Source organism: Paramormyrops kingsleyae, chromosome 25 (genome assembly GCF_048594095.1).
Source record: "Paramormyrops kingsleyae isolate MSU_618 chromosome 25, PKINGS_0.4, whole genome shotgun sequence".
NCBI lineage: Eukaryota > Metazoa > Chordata > Actinopteri > Osteoglossiformes > Mormyridae > Paramormyrops > Paramormyrops kingsleyae.
In genome coordinates this window covers 19,541,435-19,555,224 of record NC_132821.1, presented here as the reverse complement: position 1 = coordinate 19,555,224, position 13,790 = coordinate 19,541,435, and the positions used below count along the sequence as shown (strand labels likewise).

The window sequence follows — 13,790 nt, the reverse complement described above, 5'->3', positions numbered from 1 at the left end:
ATTTTAAAAATTTAAGTCGAGGAACATCTGGTTAGTAACACGTGACGTACGAAGCTCATAGATGATGCGCAGCCCCGTGACCGCTGACGCGCACGCTCGACGTGCTCGCTCCTGTGACCACTGACGTATACGCTGCTTGTTTTCGCCTTACATTGTTCTCGGGTGCTAGTCTGTGCGCGTCTGACAGTTTTAACGCACTGTAAATGACAGTAGGGCTTCCGAAGCAGAGTGTTGGTTAGAGGGAGTACCAACGGGAGGTCCTGCGCCGCAGAATGGACCTGTCACCGAGCAGCTCGTAGGCTTTCCGCGTGCTAACGTCGGCTATCCGGCTAATCCCATCGTCGACACGGTTCCTGCTCCATGCCGGACTCCCCTGTCGAGGCTCACCGCTAAGTCTTCAGCCAGCCGTCGGGCTCCGCCGGGAGAGGATGAACTGGATTTTCCCGTTTTCCAAAGGCTCCGGGCCGCTACCACCTCTCACCAGCCTGCAACAGCAGCGACAGCGGCAGATCGAGTCGCTGAGGGCCGCCCACTCCAGGTGAGCTCGGCCCCGGGCCCAGATTAAAGCATTACCACGTATTATCCATCCGGCCGTTGGCTCTGCTCGCCTCTTACGTCTGCCACTACGTTTGAAATTGTCACTGTCATTAATATGGATCCTTCCCTGGCGACCAGACTTTACTGTGGGGAAATCCCCGTGAGCTGGAAATGATACGGTGTGCGTGTGACTTACCGCTGATCGCGCGCGCCCGCGTATGTGTGTCCTCAGCATCGCCGAGATCCAGAAGGATGTGGAGTACAGAATACCCTTCACAGTCAACAACACCACCATCAACGTTAACATGTGGGTACCTGTCGTGGGCTGTGGCCCCTAGTCGCACTTCTCCACACAGCCATCTTTCCCAGGGTTTTTGCAGGGTGTACAAAATGATTATGTCACTGCCTTTTCCCCACCCTTCCCTTCAGTTTGCTCCCACCCCAGTTTCCACAGGAGAAGCCGGTCGTCAGTGTGTTCCCCCCGGTGTGTCATCACCTAGTGGATGCCACCAGTGGGACCATGGTGACCAGCCCCCTCATAACCAACGTGAGTGCATCCTGTCGTACTGGAGCTGAAGTGGTCATGACGTCCAAACGTTGGGCTGGATCAGGTAGTGGGAGCTGTGGGATGATGCTGTGGATTTTAAGCTATGATGTCGTTGTTCCTTTTTCAGTTCGGAATGCACTCAGATTTGGGGAAAACCATACAGGGCCTCATGGATGAGTTCTGGAAGAATCCGCCCGTGGTGACGTCGGGTCCTAGCAGCTTTCCCTAGTGAGTGTGTGGGCGGAGCCCCTCCTCTCCCACCTTTCTTTTCTGTCCTGCACTCTTTCCAGGCTCAGCCTGACCACCCACCAGCCCTGTGGTTCCCAAACTGGGGGGCGCGCCCCCCAGTTTGGGAACCACAGAGGTATTGCAGGGGGGGGGGCACCAATGGGATAGCCTCAGGGGCAAATAATCTCTTCACAGACTGGACGATTAAACAAATAAAGCGGCGCAACATTACAGTAACTAACAATAAATAAACCACTAACTTATGTGTACTATTAGAGCATTTCTGTAATTTATTTAAACTTTATTTTACCAGGTAAATTAACTGAAAACCAGTTCTCACTGCTTTACGTGATATTTGGGAGAAATAGCAGATAACGCATCGGAACTTCCTGGGATACAAACGTCATACGAATGTCACGTTCTTCAGCCAATAAGGGCAAAGTTGTGTCGTCACGGAGGCAGTTCCAGTTTGTTCAGCCAGCTGAGAGGTGGTGTACAATCCGTCTTAAGTCGTCTTGCTCTTGCAAGGTTTTTGTACCATGTGACATGGTGACACGTAACGACGTTTTGCAGCGCCGGACAAAAAAATCCAACCATATCATGAAAAACGAGGTTTAAAATTTTCTACATGAAGTGCAGGGAGACATTATTAATTAATGGGTATGATTTAGTGTTGTTTTGTGCTATAGTATAAGCTGAAACCTGCGGTTATCATTAAAAACAAAATGCGGTAATTGTAAAACAAACTTTAATTTGTGTACGAGAATGAATATTAACAGGAATGTTAATTATTTGCATAATTTCAAACTTATTCTGGACTTTTTTTTTTAATTGATTGCTCTTTTTTCTCCCACAGTGGTGAAATTGCACAGTTTGTATTTTATAATTGCATTTGTTTCATTCCATTAGAAAAGGGAGTTGTATTTCAAATAAAGTTTGAATTTGAACCTGTGTAATTTGAATGGGGGGGCTCAATAAGGTTCCTATCTTGAAAAGGGGGGCCCTGCAGAGAAAGTTTGGGAACCAGTGTGAGGTTATTCATCAGACTGTCAGCTGGGGGCTGCAGAGAGAGGCTGGAGCCTGACTGTGCTCTCTCATGCCCCCGGTGGCAGCTCTCTCTCATACCTGCCTCATTTCTCCTGCCCTCTCTGCTTCTGTGTTTCAGTGGCATGTACAAGCCCCCAGGGATGCCATACGCCACCCCCCAAGGCTTCCATTACATCCCGGCATTCCCACTCCAGGACAGCTCGGCACGGCCTGTGGCCCCAGCCCTTGCACCCGTCCCCCACCCGGGGACAGAGCCCCATGCGGCCCCCCGGGCTGCCGCACCTGCCTACGGCCTCATCACGGGGCTGCCTGTGCCCGTGCCCACAGCTGACACGCAGGTACCCGTCACTGGGATCGTGGGCAATCCAGGCTGTGGCACGTAGGGCATGCTGGGTCAGCGCTCATGCACGCATGTGCTGAAATGACTGTAATAAATAATTAGTCTGTGCCTGTAGTTTGATGCCTGCCTCTCCCCCTGTGCTGTGCTGCAGGCAGGCTTAAACGGTCACATCTACAAGATGCCCGAAATTCCTGAAATGTTCCCAGAGCTGTCGGAAATTAGGTAAGGATCGCACAACGTTTTCCCGGGCTGTCAGGCCACGGTTCTGTCATTGGCAAAAAGTGGTGTGACGCTCTAAAGGTGATCATGTGACCACGCTGACTTGCCCTGGGCAGTGCGGCCCGCCTGAAGGAGATGAGCGAACAGGAGGACCTGCTGCTCGACTACTTCGTGCGGCTGCCACAGCTCAAGCAGGTCACGTCGGACAAGGAAGAGCTGGTCACCGGCATCGTGGACATAGCCAGTGAGTAGGGCATGCCGTGAAGTCACATGGGTGCCAATACCCTCGCTCCTCCACCCTGAAAAGCTGTCTGTCTGCTTCTCTCTCTGCCTGCCTGTCTCTCTCCCTCTCTATTTCTGTCTGGCTGTGTGTCTCTTTCTCTCTGCCTGCCTGTGTCTCTGCCTGTCTGTCTTTTTCTGCCTCTCTCTCTCTCTCTGCCTGCCCGTGTGTCTCTCTCTCTGCCCCTCTCTATGTGCCTCTCTCTTTGTCTGTCTCTCTTTCTGTCTGTCCCTCTGCCTGCCTGCCTGCCTGTCTCTCTCTCTATCTCCCTCACTGTCTCTTCCTCTCTCTGTCCCTCTGCCTGCCTCACAGAGAAGAACCTGCTGCTGGAGCCCCAGCTGGAGGGGAAGAGGCAGGAGATGTTGGAGAAGGTAAGCGCCGTTTGGGGACCAAAGGGCTCATCCCAAACGAGGGCCCAGCACTGCTGGTATCTGTCAGAGGGAAGGGGGTGACCACGAAGGGCACTGATTGCTGTCCCGCTGGCTCCCCTGCCATCTTCAGTATGAGGAGCTCACACAGATGAAGTCAGCCTTCGAGGTCAAGATGCAGCGGCAGCATGAGCTCAGCGAGGTGAGGCTCAGGGTGCGTGATGGGGGGCCGGGTCCAACCCACCCCCCCGGTCCCGAAAGGTGTTAGCGGTGCTTTGACCTTTAAGCACGAGAAAGGAAACGTTTTCTAAAAATGCCCCCCCCCCCCCGGCCCCATGTTTGCTGAGCTGTGCCCCTCACCCCCAGAGCTGCAGCCTGAGTGCCCTGCAGGCCCGACTCAAGGTGGCGGCCCACCAGGCCGAGGAGGAGTCTGAGGAGACGGCGGAGCACTTCCTGGAAGGCAAGACGGACATCGATGACTTCCTGGCGAGCTTCATGGAGAAGAGGACGGTAAGGTGTCGTCTACATCGGCGTGAATCTGTCTGTGTGTGTCTGTGTGCGTCTGCATGTCTGTCTGTGTGTGTGAGACTGTGGGTTTGTGCTTTACCACATTGTAGGGACCAAATGTCACACAATGTGATTAAAAAAAAAAAAAACTTGTGGGGAGATTTATGGTTATGGTTAGGGCTGGGTTTGGGTTGTCACACTGGCCGTGGGTAACGGCTGCCGGATTTCCGTTCCCCAGCTCTGTCACTGCAGGAGAGCCAAAGAGGAAAAGCTGCAGCACTCCATCAACTCGCCGGGCTCCCTCCACAGTGCCCATTAGCCCCCCAGCACTGCTTCCTCTCTTATTGAGGTAGGTCCCCCAACCCGGACTCAGGCCACGCCCCCACCCATGCTGGCCCTAACTGCCCGTCTGCCCTCAGGTGTGGGTGTGGCCGAGCCGGACCCGCCCAGCCCTGCAGCCACGTAGAGGAGCCACGCCCCCTGCTGACCGCATAGTGGAGCTGCTCCCGCCGCTGGCCGTGTGGAGAATCCGTATCGTGGGCCAGCTTTGGGAGACCTCCCTCTGACTGTGTTTATGCTGTCCTGCCCGTGAGACATACTGTACAAGCTCTGTTAATAATAGACTTTATTATGATCAGACAGTGTATTATATGTTATTTCATTTGTTAGCTAATAAATCATGAAAATCATTCAGCGATGCATTTTTCTTGAAGCACAAAGTCGCGAGGCCCGCAGACGTCTGCAGGGGTGAGCTGTTCTACAAAGGAGGCTCCACACATGCTTTTGAGGAAATGTCCTTTACTAAGCCACTGAATGAGGATATTTTGGACACATTACAGTTTGGGAGGGGTGGCGGATTAATACAGTCACCCCCCGAGCGGATTAATACAGTCACCATGGCACCGATTCAGAAAAATGCCGGCCGACTTTATTCCTACTTACAGCACGACAGCACACACATCAAATAACATAAAAAGCGCTGTACACTTACTATTATTACAATTAAAATGCCGATAAATGTCCTGGGGTGTGTTCCCCCCAGATAGGGGTGCTGTGGGCCATCATCCCCCCCCGCCACAATACGAGGAGCTTCTCACCAGGCAGAACCTCTCCTGATAAGACTTTAAATTGTTCCTGCACAGAAAAGTCAGCCCCTTGACAATAAATAGTGGACTTAAACTACGAACATAACTGTAAAGGACTGGTGCAGGGCGGGCTTATTAAAAGCGACACTGTCAACCACATGATGGAAGTGCCTATAGTCAGAAAAAGGAGCAGCCCCTCCCTCCACACCGCCCCCCCCCCCGCCCCCAATGAAGCGCAGGCTGCCCCACACTGTCAGCCCAGTTACCTGCCTCTTCATTGGCACTGAGAGGCTGCAGGAGACCACACTCTTGCCTTAGGAAGGGGCGGGGCTTCTTCATTGTTATAGAGACAGGCAGCATGCACTGAGGTATGTGAAGTGGTGCTGTAGGATGCCGCTATTTACACTGGCGCCCCCTGCTGGGTGGTGAGGGGGTGCCGACAGGAGGATGGCGCTTTCGATGACATTGCAGTGTGGTATGGCGGCTCACCCGCAGCGCCCGCATCATATGGCCTCTGCCGGCCAGCCCGCTCAGGCAGTGGAGTAGGCGGCCTCGTCCGAATCAGGGTCCTTGGCGCTCTCCTCCCCGCTGCTGGGCGACAGACAGCTCAAGTCGGTCACACCAGACTCCTGGTCGCTGCTGGCCGAGAGGTCGGGGTCAGAGCGCTTGAGGGGGCTCTCCGACTCCCCCCGGAGACAAATCTGTGTGCGGCGGGGGGGGGCGGATGCCACGCCACGCTCATCCGCTGTCTTCATCATGGGCCCCGCCTTCCTCGCCAGGATCTTGTTCAGATTGGCTATTTTCTGAGGGAGGGGAAGGAGGGAGAGGTGTTAGGGGTGATGCCGCCTGCGAGCGTGAGCCAGCAAACGCAGGATCGGCCCCTTTTTAGACACGCCCACATCTGCTCAGGCTTCACGAGGTTTTATGAAAGTCAGGGTTGCGCCCTCCAAACAGGCTAATGGACGGCGGAACTGCTCTAAAATCTACTGCTACATCGCGAGGACGACCAGCACAGCCGCTCAGTCAGCTCTGCTGGAATTCTTAGGAACCTCCAATCTAACTGGATGTCAGCTAGGGGGCGCTGTCTAGAAAGGGGCGTGTCGCTGCCATGGGCCGTGTCTGCTTGTGCCTTGTTCGCCGTCGGGCCGGGCCGTCCCCCGCGGTACCTCCTGCTGGGCGCTCAGCTCCGCCTCCAGCTGCTGGGACTCCTCCCTGACAGCGGTCAGGACGTCCGTCACCGAGGGGGGAGGGCGCTGCCTCCCTGGGTCTGAGCGGCAGTACATGGCCCTCCAGAACCTGGGACACACAGGAAGCGTGCTGGGTCAATGACAGTGCCCCCCCCCACCCAGCCTGACACACCATACCACCCCCCACCTGCTCCCAGTTCTGTCAGGAATGCTAAACAAATCTCAAGCTGCCTAAAGACACCAACATGCTTCAGCGGTCGTTGTCATTCCTACTTGAAGCAGTAGGGGGCGGTGGTGGGCCGCAGTACGCCCTGCGTCTGGCTGTGGTCCGGCCTGTACAGAGGGTTGGTGTAGTCCGCCCGCTTCTTCCAGAGATGCCACCATACTGAGTGGGTCTTTTCCCTGAGTCTGTCAATAAGCAAAATGCATCTCGGACCCGGAACGTTTTGGTCCATAGAAACGGCACCGTATCAACAGGCCCCAAGCCCAGCACCCACCGGAGGTCCACACGCTCCTTCTGGCAGTTGCCCAGGAAATTGCCGTACTGGCAGGAGTAGACCTGGTCGTGGAGGTGCAGCAGGAAACGCTCGTTGTACTCGAAGGCACAGGGGAACTGCAGCGAGAGCTGCCAGACACACTCCAGGAACTGGTCCATCACCGGGGAGACCTCACGGGGGTCACCGTCCACGTGGCTGTACCTGTGCCAGGGGAGACCGTCCGGGACCTGAGACCGCGTCCCCGCAGCTTCGCTTTCACACAGGCATGCTGTGAATGAACAGCTCTGTCCTTGAGTTTCAGGTTTTACCATGTAGATTACGGTAAATAAAGGCGCCAATGTCTTTTCGTAAAAAACCCTTCCGATAAATATCCATCTCTCATCCCTTCAGGCCCCTCTATGTTCAGTCTTTGTCACACAGGAACGTTAAGCTGCTTTTTTAAACTGCACATTTTTCCAAGAAATTCACTGAATTGGCTGCTTGCTTTTGGCATTTAGCATAAGCCAATCACGCTGTGTGTGCTGGTCTCCGTGGCGACGGCTGGGGCAGACCTGGTCACACGGTGTGGCGAAGAAGCTCCACCCCACGACCGAAGCAGACCGCAGGCTATGCACTCACCTGTGGGAAAACTTGTGCCCGAACGACACCCAATCCCGCTCGATGAGAACCTGAACACAGGGCGGAGAAGCAATTTTATTTGCTCGTGGTCAGGAGGGAAATATACGGAGTCATACACGTCACACGTAGTCTGCCGTGTGCACCTCGGTACTGCGGTCACTTATATGGCCCCAAGTCACACAAATTATTTAAATCAACTGCTGCTGCTGTTTCAACTCAACACAATCTACATGCGTGTCCTGAATCTGCTCTTTTGAGGCATGTGTGCCGACTGCCTGGTCGCATAGGCTATGGCTGACCCCCCCCACTGCAGACAAGAGCTCTCCCTTAGGGGGTTAGATGTGTGAGAGTTGGCAACACGGGTTTAAGGAGCAACAGGCTGGTACCATGAGGCCCTTCAGGGTCCGGTAGTAGGGGTCCAGAAGCACGCTGGCCACAGAGCAGGCCTGGGCGGTCCGGTCCCAGCCGTCCGAGCAGTGGACCAGCACGCTGGCGCCCTCTTCTGCTACCGCCTGCAGGAGCACATGCCAACACAGGAACGTAAACACAGCCGTAGGCACACTTGCAGCACTTGGCTAATCTCTCGCGCACAGTGGTAATACTGATCCTCCGCACACATGCGCGGTGCATGTGCCACACCCCCTGCCCCGGTCACCTTGGCGATGAAGACGCCAGCATCCAGGATTCCTTTGATGTGCTTCAGCCAGCCCGAGCTCTCCAAGCCCCAGAGGAACTCCGCCATCGAGGGCGACTTCTGCTCGCACACTGCGGACACACAGAGGCCCGGTTTCCACGCTGCACCGGCTGACCCAGTGACGTGAGAGCGGCTCTACGCTCTGCCTCCCATCAATCGCGTTGGAGAAGGCGGACAGCGAATTCTGCTCCACCGGCCGCACTCTGACAGAGAAATTAGCCCGGCAGGTTCCGGAAAGCATCATCGCCAGTGTTCCGATCTTACTTTTGCAGGATCAAATTCAATTTCTGCACAACCAACCACCAGGAATGAAAAAGAACAAATAAAAAGTACAAAAAGGAGAGATGACTGGTACAGCAGAGAGTACCAGTATCTCCTTATGGAGCTGTAGCCGGCGAGCCAGACAAACAGAACTCCTGTGGTGCCCCTGAGCTCTGCCCCTCAGGGTAACGGGTCATTATCAAGCATGTAACCAGCTCAGCAAGAAAAGCCAAGCATAGTGAACACAGAACAGCACCAGTACCTTCCAGCATCTTCTGCTGGCTGCTCCGCATGACGTGGATGTTCTCGATGCTGAGGAAGTGAAACTTTATATTGGCGTAATTATCCTCACTCTCGTAGCCCTTTCCTGCAGCCCGGTTCGCCATGGCGTTCAGCTGAAACGCAACACAACAAGCAACAAAGCTTCACTGTGAGCCAGCAGGGGGCAGAACTGTCCTCAACGCTGGCCCTTCCCGGAAGCGGCTCACCTTAGGCCGGGTGTCCACCACATACATGAAGGGGCTGCCGGGATTGGAGCTGCTGATAGCCTGTAGCATCTGCTCATCCTCCAGGCAGCGAGCGCTGAAGCCTGAGAGCGGCTGGCTGCTGCGGCAGATGGCGGCCTGCGCAGAGCGGAGGAGACGCTAGCGCTAGTGCACTGTAGCATACAGTTAGCTGCTATCTGCTAATCAGCAGACGTGGTTCAAGGTCCAGAAAGTACTAATCCAAGCCAAGATTTTGTTTCAGCCAACCAAGTGAATATAAAGAGTCAGTCACAGAGTACTCAACTGGTAGGTTGAAACAAATTCTTGGTCTGGATTTGTACTTTCTGGACCTAAACTTTCCACGTCTGCTAATCAGCTAGCGGTTCCAAACAGCTTACAAGCTACAAAACATGCTAGCATGCTACAACCTTTGGCTGGTGCTTTACAAGCTAAAGTATAGCCACCTAGCTTTGCTAACAGGGCTGAAAGAGCTTAGAGGCTAGATAGCATGGAACATACACTAGCATGTTAGCACCCATGGATGTTGCTACACAGTTGCAGGCACATGACAGGTGAGACTGCCAAGCCCAGCTATGGGACAGACGGCTAGCAGGCTAGTTCTGCAGGTGTATATGCTCACGCTGTTGTCTCGGTGGTAGTACGTCAGAGAAGGTAAGCGTCCCCTGCTGCGGAACCTGGCACTGCCGAGCACAACAGGGAGTGCAGCCGACTTGGGGACGTACAGCTCGCTGGGGTAGGTGTCGCACACCTGGGCGAAGGGACGAGAGATAGCATGAGCGAAAGGCAATGCTGGCCTTCGGGGGCGCCGTGGAGCAGCTGAAGTAGGTTTATAACCAACAATGTTGAAACCAAACCTACATCCCTGAACACACTGATGCTGTGGAAATCCAAAATGGACAAGGAAACGTAACAATAATACATGAGCCTATAACCAGCACGTAAAACAGAAGCAGAGTAAGAGCAGAGTAACTACAGCACGTCGCCGCTTAGCCGAGCGTCTGGACGGACCCGGTAGTCCCGGTTGGCTGTGCTCATCTGCCACAGGCTGTTGGGAAGCCCCATGCGGACGAACTCCGCTTTGAGGTCGATGAAGTTCCAGGATTCTTCTCTAGCCTCTGCATCCAGGTTGGGGTTGAAGGAGAAGCAGTAGAGTTCGGTGTATCTCTCTGTGAACGGAGGAGGCAAAGAGACAGCGTCAGGCCTGGAGGTGGTGCGGAGCTGAGAGCGCAGAGCTGCCAAACTTGTGACGCTCTGGTCTCCCAGCAGGGGGGCCCCGCTGATTTATACCTGAGACACCTGCTAGTCTGGAAGAACTCCAGGAAGTGTCCACCCCCCAGGGTAAGGAGAACAACGTGTAAATAATTCAGGCGCAGCTCCTCACCCGGTCGCGAGAGGCGTGTCAGCAGCGTGTGGACGTCCTGGCAGTCCCGCTCTTGGGGGATGACAAACTGGATCACCTGGAAGTTCTTGCAGCGGAGGAGGAGCGGGCAGCCCGCCGGCGTAGCGGGTACCTTCTCCACAGCAGACACCAAGCTGTGCAGAACCTGCAGGGCCATGGAACCACAGCCGAGGGCCCCGTCAGGAGCCACAGCATGGGGTTACGAGAGCGATAAGCCTCAGAGTTTGGGAAAGACTACAACTCATCAGCTAATGAATGACAAAGGGTTAGGGTTACAGGAATGAGACAGTCAGCGATGGAATATCTCTCTCCAGATAACAGAATTAGGGCCAGCAGTGCTGAGCACAGGACGTCTTTGGCTGTATGTGTTTACCTGCCATATTGTTTTTACTTCCTAAAAAAAAAAACACCATTATTTCTTTATTGGTTATTCTTGAAGAACGTGCTAGGATCTAACTGTCCCCCTACACTTTATAGAAGCACAGGTGAGCCAGACCACAAGTTATGGCCAGAACCTTTACTCACCCAAGTTTCTCTGTGCCGCTCTGCCTCATGCTCCACAAAAATGGAGTGGGTGGCCGTCAGGTAGAGTGTCCCCACACACGGCTTGCGCCCGGACGCCCTGTCAATCAGGCTGACATTCTCCACCTGGGGACATGGATGGGGTCGGATCGGTGACCGAACCTAGTACACCCTAATACACCATTAACATTTGCGGTACGTTGGACACGCGTGGAAGCTTTCAGCACAAGGTTAACAGAGTAAAATTATAATGAACCGCAGCCACTCCGGCGGAAAGGGGACCAGAGCTCCGCAAAGCTAACGACACCGACACCTTTACAGATCTCCAGTTAGCTATCATTTTAACACAATACCGTCTTAAAATTCAGCGTTTTTCAGCTAGGCGCACATTAACAGAGCCCTTGTGCAACGAGGGGGGCCCGGTGTTCTGTCATAAAATCCTACCTATCGAGATGCGCTATTTCTGCGCATGTGCAGTTCCACCGATTTGGGATTAGGGTTAGGGTTTAGGGGTTAAGGTTAGGTTTTAGGGGTTAGGGTTAAGGTAAGGGTTTTGTGGGGTTTTGGGGAGTTAGGTTAAGGGTAAGAGTTAGGGTTATGGCTATCGATTAGCACTACGGTAGCATAACTCGACAAAGTAGCTCATCTCGACAGAACACCGGCACACGCCTCCAGCCGATACCGATCAGGTGGCTGAGAAGGAAACCTCCATCCATGCTTCGTAGTGTCTGAGTCTGGGCTGAACCACACGCTCCCCACCCGGGCTACACCTTCCTTCCATCCATCCATCTATCTTCTGTAACCGCTTGTCCTATTCAGGGTCGCAGGGAACAACCCAGGATGTTGCGCCGGGCTATACCTTACGTTAGGTATTTTATTACACTCAGCTGGGACATTTATCATCAATACGGATATATATATATATATATATATATATATATATATATATATATATATATATATATATATATATATATAAACACATTTTGTGACGTCAGCAAATATCATGCAACGCACTCACGTATATTATATAAAATGTTAAAATATAACACCACAAATACGCGATTTCCTTTGTATAAAGGAGGCTGAACGTGAAAGCGCGCCTGCCTATCAGCCTAAATGGTGAGTACGGCAGCTCCGGCATGACGCCCAGAAAAGGCACCTTTACAGCTGTCAGGGAGCCCGATCGGCCCCTCTTCCCTCAACAAGACTGCGGTCCGGTTACCTTCGGTGTCCTAATGTGCTCCATCGGAATAAAGGGGGCGAAGCGATGTCTGGGCAGGATCACATCGACCCGACGTGCCGATGGAGATCAGAGAAGCGCCGAAGAGCTGCGCGATGGACGGATAGATAGATGGATGGAGGAGCCGGATGCGAAGTCAAGCCATGGATGCTGGGTGCTGGATGCTGCAAACCGCAGGTCTCCGCTCTGCGGGCGAATAAACGCGCCGTGAAGCCGGCTCTATGCGGAGCGCCGCTTAATCCTGCTCGTCCATGCCGTTCGGAGAACTTCGATTTCGTGGATAATGATTTTTATTTATATATAACATATATATTCTTTAGCGGTATCAGTACCGCTCACCCGTTAATACAATAGAAGCAGATATTGCCTTCACGTCAACGGCATTAGCCTCTACGTATTGCTGTGACGTCTGGCTCGTCCATGAATATATAATTATTGTAATTAGCTTACCTTTAAAATTGGATTTGTGAATTGTGTTGTTTTGCATTTTACCTGTTATGTACGAATCTATCCAGACAGATCAGTGTAGGTTATTTAATGTCAGATGGGTCAGTTTATATAAGTTTTATAATTTTCCCGGCTTAATATGCAACTGTAGTGATTTACAATACATTCAATTGCATATCCGTTTTTATTCACGTTCAGTTTCATTCGCAATTATTTGAAATTCAACAAAAATGAAACGCAAACTAGTTTCACCCGATTTGGTTTTACATGGAAATACGTGGATTCTAATACGTCATAAAACCAGATTTTTAACATAAATGGGACACAGAACACAAAAAATACCTAAATTAGATTTGAACTATAAATGATAATAAATCACAACCCTCTCCGATTTCCCTGTGAACACATCCCATTGGCTAGGATCGCATCGGTGCGTTGTTTTTCCCTTCGCCGTGTCGGCGGACGTGCGTCTCGCTGATGCTGCCAGTCACGTGTGGCAGCTGGGCCAATGAGAAGGGCGTGTGTGGGGACGGCAGAGGGAAATTAATCTCGCCTTTAATTAAGCATATTTAAAGGGACTTCACCGACCTGGCATTTTATGTTATTTTGTCGGAAGACAATTCGACACCTGGTGAACACAGTCTTTTGATGGTTCCCTTTTATGTAGTTTCGGAAGCCAGCCGTTTTTCTGTCGTTGCCATTCACGGTAACTTTGCAGTGTCGGTCTATACTGGGATCACGGTCCGCAGTTATGTCATCAGTGTCTGAAGGGACAAATTGCCCCCTCTGTTTTCAAGGTTAAATTGACTTCTGAAAGTAATTTCGACACTGCAGTGCTTTTTTGGGACATTTATCACGTGACACCATGCTCGAAAAGGCTTCTTCTGCTCCGTATTTACCGTTTTCTTTTAAGACCGGGATCGTGTCCAGATGGGCCAGTGATCCCTTCACTGAAACACTAAGCATCCTGGCCTTAACTTGGTAAGACTTAGGCATACCTTGTCATCACTCCTGAATGGGGTATCAGGCTGTACAGTGAAACATGGAAATGGTTTGTGTTCTCTGGAAACCGTATGAAACGATCTGATAATTTTTCCTTCTATATATTACCGAAGTGTTAACAGAAGCTTCACACGTTTTCTGCAAAATAATGTTGCTTTGTATCTTGAGGAATCACATTAAACTTTGAGTGCTTAAAAAGTCATTCTAGAAAGATGGTGAAAAGGAATTAGACTGCCGAATGAGCACAGAGAGGCAG

The 13,790-nt window shown here is 52.3% G+C and overlaps 2 protein-coding genes across 8 annotated transcripts; one reads left to right on the top strand and one right to left on the bottom strand.

Moving 5' to 3' along the window:
• Nucleotides 1-78: 78 nt before the first annotated feature.
• On the top strand, nt 79-4,762 carry vps37a (VPS37A subunit of ESCRT-I). The gene is made up of 12 exons (XM_023830608.2): nt 79-538; nt 770-844; nt 967-1,084; nt 1,212-1,312; nt 2,478-2,697; nt 2,851-2,921; nt 3,035-3,162; nt 3,511-3,569; nt 3,700-3,768; nt 3,933-4,076; nt 4,312-4,422; nt 4,493-4,762. The coding sequence occupies exons 1-11, from the start codon at nt 429-431 to the stop codon at nt 4,390-4,392; spliced, it is 1,176 nt and encodes a 391-aa protein (XP_023686376.1). The 5' UTR covers nt 79-428; the 3' UTR covers nt 4,393-4,422; nt 4,493-4,762.
• Nucleotides 4,763-5,389: 627 nt separating this feature from the next.
• On the bottom strand, nt 5,390-12,996 carry mtmr7b (myotubularin related protein 7b). Of its 7 annotated transcripts, none has more exons than XM_023830611.2 (15): nt 12,915-12,996; nt 12,068-12,271; nt 10,846-10,968; nt 10,303-10,465; nt 9,930-10,087; nt 9,541-9,669; nt 8,904-9,038; nt 8,678-8,810; nt 8,116-8,225; nt 7,847-7,972; nt 7,461-7,510; nt 6,843-7,043; nt 6,619-6,753; nt 6,325-6,454; nt 5,390-5,961 (listed from the first exon to the last, which is right to left on the bottom strand). In XM_023830611.2, exons 2-15 carry the CDS (start codon nt 12,089-12,091, stop codon nt 5,689-5,691), a joined length of 1,890 nt encoding a protein of 629 aa, XP_023686379.1. In that variant the 5' UTR covers nt 12,092-12,271; nt 12,915-12,996; the 3' UTR covers nt 5,390-5,688. The 7 variants fall into 7 exon arrangements, with proteins under 7 accessions (XP_023686379.1, XP_023686381.1, XP_023686378.1 ...); XM_023830613.2 differs by having other exon boundaries at nt 12,875-12,978; XM_023830610.2 differs by lacking the exon at nt 12,915-12,996 and adding an exon at nt 12,536-12,849.
• Nucleotides 12,997-13,790: the final 794 nt, after the last annotated feature.

Excerpts from the sequence above, each read along its gene's own strand:
- vps37a (XM_023830608.2), top strand. The coding sequence starts at position 429 with ATGAACTGGATTTTCCCGTTTTCCAAAGGCTCCGGGCCGCTACCACCT. Across the intron at positions 539-769 it reads CTGAGGGCCGCCCACTCCAG|CATCGCCGAGATCCAGAAGG; the intron begins GTGAGCTCGGCC and ends GTGTGTCCTCAG. Across the intron at positions 3,769-3,932 it reads GGCAGCATGAGCTCAGCGAG|AGCTGCAGCCTGAGTGCCCT; the intron begins GTGAGGCTCAGG and ends CCTCACCCCCAG.
- mtmr7b (XM_023830611.2), bottom strand. The coding sequence starts at position 12,091 with ATGGAGCACATTAGGACACCGAAG. Across the intron at positions 7,511-7,846 it reads GGACCCTGAAGGGCCTCATG|GTTCTCATCGAGCGGGATTG; the intron begins GTACCAGCCTGT and ends CCCTGTGTTCAG. Across the intron at positions 5,962-6,324 it reads AGCTGAGCGCCCAGCAGGAG|AAAATAGCCAATCTGAACAA; the intron begins GTACCGCGGGGG and ends CCCCTCCCTCAG.